General features: G+C 40.0%; 1 protein-coding gene across 11 annotated transcripts in view; it reads right to left on the reverse strand.

Moving 5' to 3' along the window:
• The window catches only part of MAP7 (microtubule associated protein 7), a 110531-nt gene that overhangs the window by 95553 nt on the left and 2165 nt on the right, over nucleotides 1–12813 (reverse strand). For 7 of the 11 annotated variants that reach the window (XM_039567936.1, XM_010399504.4, XM_010399489.4 and 4 more), the window contains exon 1: nucleotides 11546–11747. The exons of 1 other annotated variant lie outside the window; for it this stretch is intronic. In XM_039567936.1, the coding sequence (XP_039423870.1) occupies nucleotides 11546–11732 (187 nt within the window). In that variant the 5' untranslated portion in view covers nucleotides 11733–11747. Of the gene's footprint in view, nucleotides 1–3800; nucleotides 4519–11545; nucleotides 11959–12813 lie in introns of those variants that run through there. 3 more of the 11 variants (XM_010399498.4, XM_039567937.1, XM_019288077.3) reach the window with 3 other exon arrangements.

The following is a 12813-nucleotide window of genomic DNA, read 5'->3' on the forward strand; positions in this document are numbered from 1 at the left end:
TCTAAACACCCAAACAGTCATGATAGAAGAAATCTCCTCCATCTCTCTGGAAGGACAAACCTTTCATATGAATAAGCAATATGCACAAACATTACCAGCCACACAACAGTGGCAAGATCTGCTGGTGATCACTGACATCACTGTCATTCACAAAAGGACTGAAAAAAGCCCTTCTCTTGTTTTCAAGATGACAAAGAATCAGTGCTACTGTTCAGACAGCTAAGACATGTATGTCTAGCTTTGTATTAGGAATACTCAATCAGCAGATTAGAGGTACCCTCCCCCTTGATCAGTTTTAAATAAGCAGGATGGTGAAGGACTCCATTGCTGAGACTTTTCATTAATTTTTCATAAATGTCAAAATTATTTCAGTTATTAAGTATTCAAATCCATAATCCAGAAGCATGAGCATTACTTTTCCAGCCTTGTCAAATGAGAGTTTTAGAAACACATTATCAACAGTTGAGAAAGTCTTCCTTCTAAGAAGAAGGAGAGGAGGCATCACTTAAAAATTTCATAAAATTGAGTAAGGTTTTAAGACTACATCCAAGGCACACAGAATTAACAGAGCAGAGGAGGGAAATCCTGAAGCTTTTTGAATTGTTTGTGCCTGAATTCAAGGAATGTCTGAAGCTGAAGTTCACGCACATAGGATGGATACCTGTAATTAAACACTAATCTACTCAGTCATACCTTTGTGATTTACGTACAGAACCACATAAACACACTCTCTTCAGTCACAGAAACAATATCTGTTTTACTGCACAAGCTTTAAGGAAACACTGAGGCTGTTAAGTTCCTGTTTTTTCTGGTTTCTGTGTGAATATAGCTACAGAACTTCTGGAAAGCTGGTAACTAAACCAAAAACCAATGCAAGTGCAAAATAAGCTTCTGTAAACCAATAGAAATTGTATTTGAAGAGTGCACTATGTAGCAAAACTTCTGTATGTTATAACAAGAAAGGAGAATAAATACTGTTAATAAAGGTAAAAAAGGATATTCAAAGTAATTTTTATTTGCACTCTTCTACTACACAACAGGATCTCGAGACCCTGCAATAGTGGATGCCATACAGATATATCACAAAAATGCAGGCCCCGTCCCAAAGCCAAGAGGAGGAAAGGAAGTTAAAATATTTGTTGAAAAAACAGTGAATACAGTTCGCATCAAAGGAAAGGAAGTATCAGGAGCACATGTCTATAAAGGTCACTGCAGGCTTTTAATACCTCCAACTGAAAAGAAAAATCCTTAACATTGTCATTATTTGTTTACACTGGAGAAGCAAACTCATTGCCTACCAGACTTCTCCAATTTCAATGCAGACAGCCAGACAAGCAAAGGAATGGCTGATACCAAAATCGATTTAAAGAAAACCTCGCAGATGCCAGCAACTAAGACCCACATTAATATTTGTTTCCCAGATCACAAAAACAGCTCTCATAAAAAGTCTAATCAAGCCTTAGTACTCTGACAAGACCTGAACTATGAAAATATTGTTTATTTTAAACCTTGCAATGATATTCAAATACCCTTAATGGAGGAAGGAATTTCTTTACTTTGGCGTATCGGATCCATTAAAGGCCTCTTGGGCTTTGTACTGCTGTACCAAGGCAAGTCCAGCATGATAACAGAAACTGCAGATGAAGAAAACATTTAGCCTGTCTCCCACAAAAAATGACACTGACTTAGAATGTGCTAGAGAGACAAAAAATAAAAAAGAAACATCTCAGCAGCTTCAGGTGCTTGCTGAGCAAAAATGGCAGGTAAAGAACTAAGACAAGGCAAACCCTGTAAAGTAGCAAGAGAACAACAAACACTGAAGATCCACGAAAGCCCCACGTGGGTCCATCACCCAGACAGAACTGCACTGGAGTGACCTTACTTGGTACCAGGTGAGAAGAACAGCACCCTGGGTACATGCATTCTCCATTACCAGGCATTCCAGCCTAACCCACCTAATGACTGATAACATTCAAATAGATAAACGTAGCTATTTACCTACATGTATCACTGTGCAAACGGCGTTCTGGTCTAGGGACACTATGAGCTATTTTAAGTATTTAGTAAAATGAAAAGCAAAATAATATAGTTTCAGAATATTTTGTACCATTTCCTATATTATTTCTCACCAGGAGCAGTCAAGGTAAGCTGACAAATTTTTATCTTCTTAAAACCATGTGCACTTGTTCGCTTGCTAGCTGTGCTACTGTGCACATTCATCTACTTACATTTCACAGCAAGAAGAGAAAATAAAGGAATAATCAAAAATCAAATCTTGGTTAAAGCAGGGGAGACAAAGGATAAGCACATCTGTATAACTCCTGCAAGTAGAAAAGAGTAGTTAAGTCAACAAACTGTTGGGAAACTAGCAGGGCCATTGAACAAAACCAGGAAAATTATTGATTTTTAGCTTTATGGACTGTTGACTCTGGAAGCCATCCAGCGGGTGATAAAGGAAAGTAGTATGCTTCTTAAAACATCAAGAACTCAATAACCTTACACTAGAGTTTGGATCTCCATTTATATGCGCAGTTTCAAATACACAGAAGAGCAGGTAACTATGTACACAAGACCCTAACACAATAGGCACATTAACAATGACTAGCAATATACATTTTATCATGAAGCTCTAACCAGTTAGGTTTTTTGCCATTCTGAGAAAAAAAAAGTACAAGCAAACTCAAAAAAACCCCAACAAACAAAACTTGAGTTCTGAATTTGTTTGTGAAAGCTACCAAGCTACCTTTTTTTTTCTTCAGAAAAAGAAAATAATCAGTTAGCTGTAAATTATTCAGCTCTAATTAATACACATAGTATAAATTGGCTATTTAAATGCTTTCTAGCCTCTCCTGTTACACGGTAGAATAGTGACAACAGAAATTTAAAACAGTGTCTTGAGGCTACAAACTAACATTTGTTTTGTAAACAAAAACTGATACAATCCATCCCATCCTTCCCCCCCCACCCCCCCAAAAGGGGTGCTCATACACATAGAATCACTTGAGCACCAAGAAAAAGAATAAAAATTCCAGTCACAATTCTAAGTAGCAGAATCCCTGCCAGAGCAAGAGAATTTAAACACTAGGATCCATGTGGGAAACAGGAATTACATGATACAGGACAGACAGTGGGTACACAGGCTTGACAGACCTGCTATAAATCAGTGGCCATCAGCATCCCTCTGCCACCACTGCTTACCTACCTTAAGCACCATAAATATTTTTCTTTAACAATTTGTTGGTTTTGTGTTTGGGTTCTCTGTTTGTTTTGTTGTCAGACTTGTATAAGTCAGCATTTTTGAACAATGTATTTTTCTATACTCTGCCAAAGGCACAGTGCCCCTCCCGCACACGAAAGGAAGTATAGACAGTTTCACATTGTCTTTGGCAAAGCTGTCTTCTATAGCAGGCAGGCATTGCATTCTGTACTCTCCAAGCCTACAACCACCTTGTTTTTAACAGTTATTTATCCAGACTGTAAACAGAAATCAAAGCAAACACACAGAAACTCACGGATATATTTCTGGTGCAGGACCCTTATCCCTACCAGAAGATACGTGATTAATAACTAAAAAGTGGTTTTTTCTTCATAGCCAAAGCAGCTGATTGCATAACAAGCCAGGGGATTTAAATACACCTATCATGCACAGCACATTTGTGAGTGCCAACATGAACTGCCAAGCTGCACCAGTCACTTACAGACGCTCTGTAGCACACAGAAGAGCTAATAAAATACTGCTGTGCCTGCTGTGCAGCACATCCCACATGCAGCCCTGATCACACTGCAGAACAGCAACGTACCTTTCAGTCTTTTGGAATTCCCATTTTTTTGCTGCTCATCCTCTTCATTAATGGTGAATAAACCTGGGGGACTTGGCCTGGGACTTTTCTTCAGTCTCTCTTGTCGGAGGGCAGTAGTTGAACCAGGCATGTTGCTGTTGCCTCTTGCTTATTAAAAAAAAGTAAGAAACTCCAGCCCCTGATTAGCCGCTAGCTGCAACGCTGTCTGTTCATTTGAGCACTTGTAACAGATCCCCTATGGATAAGCAGTATGCAAACAGCTGACAAATAACAACATCCAGTCGGCAGCAAAAGGCTTGCAGTCAGTCGTTCCCTCCTTTGAAGAAAAGCCCTAATTAAAGGCACATTGCTTTGGATGCTGCTCTTTGCTGTTAACCTGCTCAATCAGACCCCAGCTCCAGGTTCCTTGCGGCAGCACCTTCTTCCCTGCAACCCTCTTCCAGCTACAGCACACTAAAATATTCAGCACGCAATGCAAGAGGAGAAAATATGATACGCCGCTGTTAACAGTTGCCCTGACAACACTGACACATCCTAATCAAAGGAGGGTCTATGAGTGCTGTCTCCTCAGCTGCAGCAAGCCGGCCCTGGGAATGCTGTGTCCTGCACGCTCATGGAGAGCTGGAAGCACCTCGGCAGCAGGGGCTGCTCCTTCCTCCTTGCATGGCAGCAGGAGAATGGAGCTGTGGTTGCACAAGCAGATGAGCACTGAGTGAAAAGAAGCCTGGAAGGCTCCAGGCATGAACCTGCTTTTTGCTCAGCTGCTCTGCTTATTCATGTTTAGAAATTTCAGCCTAACCTAAAATAATGAGGATGAGTCCTCTTCTATATTTGCATGTCTTGGGTGTCATGTGTGCCACCACCTCCCCACCCCCCTTAATCACCTTCCTATGCAGTACATACCTTTTGCATTAGGAATGCATACACCCACAATTACAGGCGGGTGTTGGAACTTTCTTTTCCACATGTGAAAACGCGAAAATGAGAATTTCTAGCTTGCGTGGACAACATGGGGCAACAAAATTCTGAATATTCTGTACCACACCATTAGTTTTACAGTTCCAACTATTAACATACATTTTGCAAAATGAGCAAAGTCCAAACAGCCTGGGGAAGTTTTAATTAATTGATTTCCCTCACATGCTGGCATTCTGGATTTTCTTTAGCCATTTACAACAGAATGCTTGCTCACAAGTTTTGCAATCTGAATGTTCCATCCTTCACGGCTGCAAATGCCACTACGTAACATGCTGGATGTTTCAGCTGAGAGACTCTTTAATCGTCATCCACTTCCACCTCAATTCAGTGTGTGCTCACCATTTCAAAATGCTACTAAAGAAAAACTGCCAGCTAGAATCACTCTATAATTGTAAAAGTATAATACTTTATTACTTTTCCTCACTTCAGGGTTGTTTTGTTTTGGTTGGTTTTTTGTTTTGTGGGTTTTTGGGGTTTTTTAAGAGAATCTTGATGTAACCTGATCAGCCACCACAAGATGGCACAAACATTAGCTGATAAGTCTGTAGGTGGCTCATTGAAAACTCTGAGTTATACGGATGTATATGATGGATGGTATATGATCACCTCAATGACACGGGTAACAATACTGAAGAAGGGTCAGAGTTTATGACACAAACTATGTTGACTATCACGGTGGCCTGGGATGCTCTTTACAGAGGAGTCCTGGATCATGCTCAGCTGGCAGGATAGCTCTGTTCTTGCACATCTCAGGCTCATGAGCCAGGAACACAGTGGATGGAGAAGAACACAGCACCACCTGAAGGCTCAGCTGCACTGCTCTTCCTTCTCCAGCTCAGGCACAAAACACCCAACCAAACCAGAAGCATTTTGCAGGAGGGCACCATTTCTCACCGTGCCCAGAGCCCACCTCTAGTATGTATTTCCTCCTGGCTACATCCTGCTTCTTGGCTACACCTTGGACTCTGGGCGTACACGGCAGCTGTACATGATGACATCTGTCTACTGTTAGAGACACTTTGTACTACAGGGTGTGGACAGAAGAGTAAGGAAAAAAGCTCTAACGCAAGCTATTCTTTGGCTCAGCAATTTGCCTTCTGGCATTTGTACGGGCACTTCTACTTTATTCCATAAAGAGAAACAGCTTCATTCCTCCACCTAATGCCCATCCACCTAATGCCTCCCACAAACACTACATAACAGTAGACGCATTGCCACAGAAAGTGGACAGTAGTTAGTACCACCATTACTTTTCGTATGTGCCAAGACCTGCCAACAGAACAAAAGTAACAGAAAACAATAAGTATATGGTAACTTCATTAAATATTGCTCCACCCCGTTTCACTGCTTTAAGTCACTAAGTAAGGATTCCTACCCTTTTAAAAATGTTTAATCATCTTTGATTGCTAGACTCCTTAAATAGGCATTTCAAAAAATATAAGTATATAACACACAAAAATACACCTGAATGGAGTGGCTTCCCAGCTTACAGGTATGTTGACTGTTTCAGCATCTCCATTTCCTATTATTGAAGGAGTCATGCAGAACAGCTACAGGACTGAGGATGACTCCCTTGGTCCTTGCAGGATCTCCTGCACCCACCCATAAAAGTGACTTGCCCTCTGTACAAAATGCAGTAATAACCGAGTTTGGTGAAGACTGATTTGGGCAATAACACACAGGCAACTGAGGTGTTGGTACATATTTCTTCCTGTTGTCTTACTAATGCAGAGGTGACAGAGGAAAAGTGTCAATATCACATTCAGCTTACACAGCAAGATTTTATTTCAAGGTCCCTGTGGTTAAAAACTATGCGAGCTCACACCATGTTTCCAAATGCCAAACAAAATGTGACCTTTTACCTACAGCAGACACCTATTATAATAAAAAATACCCCATAACTTTAGGCACTTGGGGATTTTTTTTTTTTGTGAAAAACATTCCTAAAAACACTATTAAGCATACATTAAAGGTACCAATACTGCATAAAAAAAGACTGTACTGACAACCCCTCCTTCCTCAATCCACTGGTTTAGGGCAGAAAAAGAAGTTCCTGAAGTATTCCTATCAGGGAAGCTTTTCTTATTTCAGCTTTGTCTCATCTACATGGGAGCTTCTATACGAAAACTGGGATGAAAGCAACATTTCCTTGAGGGAACGAAGGGGTGGATAATTTTAGTAACAAGGCTGTTAAACTCTTCAAAAAAAAAAGACAAAACAAAAGGAACAATTTTCTTACATAACCCCTACTATTGATTTTTTTCCCCCTCTAATCATTAGTCATCATATGTATAAAAACAATCACAGCTGAGCTCTCTTACTGATGGAGTGAGATTCTCTCAGTGGATGGAGTGAGGGCAACTGCATATCTTGAGGGCAGTGGGTCATTTTGGGGTTTTCGTTTTTACAACACCTGCAAACTCATTATCAGACAAACCACTACACTTAAACACACCCACTTGCATCCACTGGATTCTATAGGTATAATTACCAGCACAAAACATCATCTGATAGGCAAGTCTTGAACAGCAGCTTGAACAAGGACTATTAGGACAATTATAGCATGATATGGGAAATGTAAATATTTACGACAACATGCTGAGTGATGTTTCTGCTTTACCATCACATATTAAGACTTGATACCTTTACCCATGAAATGAAAAGGAAGTTGAAGCCAGTCACTTGAACTCTAGATTTGCTATCCTCTCTCACTGACAGGATTGTTTCATCCCCTGTAAACTATCCAAACTGTACATCAAGCTATTACTGTGATTTAGAGTATAATGAGTTGCACGTAAATTTACATTCCACAGCCACTGCCCTGTGAAAGGTTCCCCTCAACTTACATGTGTTTTGTATCAAGAAATAGATCAAGAAAATATATTATTTTAGCATACATTCCTTTACAGATTGCCACTATTTCATTGTTATTTCTGATTTTCTTCTAACTGAGGGGTTCAGGGCAAGGTAAGTATATATCTTATATACTTAGGATAAGAAATGATATAGAATTTTGCATCTACAGTCATTTTTTCCCTGCATGAAACAATAGGGTTCCACTGGGAACTATGTTCCAAATGTTTCTTTCTTGGGAAAAAAAGATCAGGAAAATTCAGTTAAAACCTCCCATCCTGCAAAAACGTTACAACAAAAAATTTTCAACATACCTACTCATCAAAACACACAATCATATTTTGTATAGACATTTTCAACATTAATCATCTATGTCAAAAACTTTTTCTAAGAACTCATTTAAAAATACGTAATACAGGCAGTGCTAGATCATACAGTATCTCAAATTTGAAGGGATCCATAAAGATCATTAACTCCAACTCCCTATTCCTCACAGGACTATGTTGGAATACACATACACAAGCTAAAATTCAAACTCAATCTATTCTTAGTTTTCTTCGGGAGTCAGATGTCTGTTTACTTTCTACTTCACTAGGTTTTAAATCAGGAAGTCAGGCCTAAAAGATGGAAATAATAGGGCCTTTTTTTTTTTCCTCCTCGTATGAGAAAACAGCTATTTACCCAGCATCAGAGGACTGGAAAACTCCTTTTCAATGGCATGTAAATCTAAGACAAAACAAACTAGCCTTAAAAAGACAGGCAGGATTCATCCCTACACCTGGTTTTGTGTTTTTTTACAGTTAACTTGGAAATAACAAATATAGCCACTGTATCAGAAAAAACCACTTGCTTCCATTAAGTCAACCACTGTCTCAAACACCTAATTTTTTCCACTGCTGCTCTCTATTTTCTCTTCCTTCTACCTCTTATTTTCCAAAAAAGACACATAATAACCTTGTCTTTACAGAGGTTTCTAAGTTTCTCTTGAAAGATATCTGTAAGGCCTCACTTTTATATACAAGACAATAAAGGCTCAGCCAATTCTTTTACTGCAGTAACTGAATTTTTTTAAACAACTTCAGTATACAAACATCTGATATAATAAAGGATTTCTTCTTTTCACCTTCTTGGAAAAAAAACAAAACGTCCCTTGAATTAATCAGTAAGAACATAAAATGCTAGAGAATAATAAGGGAAATCTTCTTCCCAGTTTGCTGTCCCTCTGACGTGTGACAGTGCCACACACTGGACTAAGGGCTGTTAAGAGCTCCTCAGAAGTGACTAAACAGAAGGTGTTAACTCTTTCCCCTTCTGCCAAAGAAAACTAAACCTGTGTGCATTTCCATGCATAGGAAAAATTTAGGAGAAGGCTGGAAGCCCTGCCCTGTTTTGAGTCAAACTCATTCATCAGCACAAAAAGGCATGTGAACATGAGGAGTTCATCAAGAACTCATCAAGAACTTAATCAAGAGTCTCATCATTCACAAACACTTTGCACACATACACACCAATAAAACAATCAAATACAAGGCTTACATTAACAAGTGTGTCACATTTTTTAATTAAATTAATTTGCATAGTATGACTAATTATAAACATTGCACAAGGCACACCACAATGAATCAAAAACATATTAGATCGTTCTTAGTCAATGCTCTCTATTTATATGTAACAGAATGATATTGGATTATGCCCCATAGTAGAACATACCGTGTAACTTCAATCAACTGTCAGTTAAATAAGGAAAGGCAGCAAGGAATTGGGTGCTCAAAGGACAGTAGGAAACAGGAATCTGGTAGAAGACAGAAGTCACCAATTCTAATTGCTCTACAACTAATAGCCAGGGCAATGATGCCACTGCTTCTCTCTTAAAAAAAAAAAAAAGCTTATTTTTTAAAATACCTGCATTTTATGTGTCAAGAGCACTTATGTACATACTAAGCTTTTCAGTAGAAATGAATACCTCAAAGAAAAGGCTCCAAGCTTTTTCACAGAAATGTGGACATGAAAGAAAAGGCAATATGCCAAGACCAAATTAAAATTTTTTTCCAGTATTGTATTACTGACAGTATCTGATGGATGGAATCCTATGAACTGTGTTAATTACCAGTGCTTTCCTGACATCTTAGTTCCCAACATGTTTCTTAGAAGATGACCAAGATGTCTGGACTTTTGGATAAGGGAGAACACAGAGTTTCAGATAGAGAGATGAGGAATATTTGGAGATGTCAGTACTGTATTTCTCCCCTCAGTAATCTAGTCTCACAGTGACTCTCTTCCTGGAGCACAAATCATTCTATCACCTCTCTGAAGAATCTCATTGTCAACAAGAGTCAGGGTTTCTAACTCCATTTATTTGAACAGTGAGGGAGCCTAGTGCTGCCTGTCATCTTAGCAGACAACTTACGGTTGTTTCCGTTGAACTCTGACAGATCTCCTAGAACACAAATATTCAAGCTTTCTCTCTAAAGCCAGGAAGAAGGATATAAATATACCTTCTACTTGTTTTCATGAAAGCAAATATGGCATGACTCCAGAACCAACACTACGGGAGAGCTGCAGAATTAAACCTGAACCAGTCTCACAAATACACTATTTCTCATGCATGTGTAAGGTAAAAAAGAATATAATATACACATAATCTGTTCTGCCATAGTTCCTAGCAGGCCACTGCATTTCTCTAATAGAAGTCACATAGAGGGGATCCTCTTCCTGAAGGAAGGATAGATACGCAAAGAGAGTCACGACAACAACAGCAACAGCACACTGTGGCTTGTATTGTGGATGTAGACTTACACATACTTTTTTCAAGTGGAAAAGAAAGTATGTTGTTGTAAGGTTATGCAGTATTTACATAATTGAGGCAATTATTGCTCTGATCATTTAATTACCTTTAACACCACAAATAATTTTCAGCTCTAAAGTATTAAATTTGTTTATCTGGGATACTAATAAATCATGTGAATAAAATATTAGCCATCTCAGAGTACTGTGAATTTACAACATTTTGCAGTTTGAAACAGCACATACACAAGTACATCTCTTTTCAAAATTAAGCCCAAGAAAAACAGCAATGCATATTACTTTAACTAGATTAATAGAAGTTCTCTTTCTGTACTGGAAGTACCATGTAAGCCAGATGTTTGACCATCACGTAACAGGCCTGATTCTTCATAAACTCAGATTTTTTTTTTTTCCCTGCGTCAGGGTTTGGCTCTGTGGGTTTTGTGTGTCTGTGCGTGTGGAGTTACTTTGGGTTTGAATTTTTTTGGGGGGAGGGAATTTTTTTGGACATGGTTGGATTGTTGTTGGTGTTAAGTTTGTGTTTGTTGTGGCTTGTTTCACACACACACCTCTCTCTCTTTTTTTTTTTTTTTTTTTTTTTTTTTTTTTTTTTTTTTTTACACACTAGCACTGCTGGGCATAGATGAGTGGAGAAAGCCTGACCCCCATTACACAATAAGCACATAAAAAGGCTTGTTCAAAGTTTTCCACAGTGTGCAGTCCTTGCACAGACATTACTTGACCAATGAGAGATACCAAGACACAGTAGTTGAACAGCTTTCTAAAGCTGAGGGACAGCTGCTATGAGGATTTTAACCTAAATTTAAATTAGTTGTTTCATTTTCATTCTACAAGATACTGATAAATCCGAGTCTCTGTGCATTCAGAACTGCCTCAGAAATTGTTAATGTGGGACCAAAGATATAATCATAAGCTCTGATACACAATTTCAAAGTCCGAATAGGTTTTAATCAGAGGAGGATGGCAATAGAAGAATTGCAGACCCACAGTTTATATATTAAAAGATAGAAAGGCTTCACGATGTACTAATATTTAGATGATCATGGATGGAAATTGGAGCACGCCTACCACACACAAGCTTCAACACTCGCAGCATTGTGAGCACATACCGTCGCGGCAGTGTCCATTTGGCGGCAGGTCCCCGCTTCCCCACGGCGCCTGGCGCTCCCACAGTCCCTGTTTACGGTACGGGTGAGCGCAAGGAGCCGGGGCGGCGGTGACCCTCGGGCGGTGCCGCAGCCTGTGCTGGAGCACCAGGACCCCCCGTGCCGGTGGCTGGGCACGGGCATAGTCCATCCCCTCCCGCGGCCGCAGCGAGGCGGGAACAGCAGCGCCCTGCAGCCGGCAGCTCCCCTTTGAAGGAACATAAATCGCCTGAGCCTGCCAGAGACAAAACCCGCGTGTCACAACACACTCGTGTAAATCCTCCCCAGCAAAACACGTTGGCACTGCTGGGAAAGAGCCATGGGAACCAGAGCACGCCTTCAGCTCCCACCCACTGTATGCTTTCTGTACTTTCGTGTTTTCCCTAATAATTTATCTATTTGTCAGAAAAAAAAAAACACCCAAACACAGTAAGATGAAATTTGATTTATTCTCAGATGGAGAAAATACCAGGATAAGCAAGCAACAGATATGAAGTCCCATCAGCAGTTAAAGAGCGAGCACATCAAGTGTTCGGCTTTCACAAGCCGCCTGGCACTGGCATCATTTAAAGTGCAGATTTGTTTTGCTGCAAAAAGTACAGAGTAATACTAAGCTCACTTAGAAGAGAGCACTAACTACAACAGTACACAAAAACATAGCATTAAAGCTTCTTTGCGACATTACAAACAATTGCTCTCTCTGGTATCCCAGAGTTTAAGCAAATTGTTACCTGCGCACAGAGCTGGCCAAGGCAGCCCGGAGCACACACGGGGAACTCTCACAGGCAGTGTTTATGGATGGGCAGCCATAAAATGAGGTGCCTCAGAAGCTTCTCCGTGTGGTATTCCCCACAAGAGGGCCCCTCTCATCTCAGGAATCACTGAAGAGCTTGTTAGTGCTATTAGATGCTCGAGTAGCTACGACTGAAAAATTCTAACTGGTATATGTTAGTATATCTCCTGAGCACTGTACTCATTTTGCCACTTATACATTTATGAAAAAAAAAAAAACAACCCTTCAGCCTGATAATTAAACCATTTACCCAAAGAAAGCTAGTTAAATGCAGCAGACCATCTGCCAATACAGGGAGCCACTTGGAACATCTCCCTGCAAACCCCATGTGGTGATGTTGAAGCTTTCCCCAGGATCAGCCCTGAAAGTCCACGTGTATAGCCACAGGAGGCAAGGAAAGAGACAAACCAGACACACACCACAACACACACACAGAGAG

This window comes from Corvus cornix, chromosome 3, assembly GCF_000738735.6.
Source record: "Corvus cornix cornix isolate S_Up_H32 chromosome 3, ASM73873v5, whole genome shotgun sequence".
Classification (NCBI taxonomy): domain Eukaryota; kingdom Metazoa; phylum Chordata; class Aves; order Passeriformes; family Corvidae; genus Corvus; species Corvus cornix.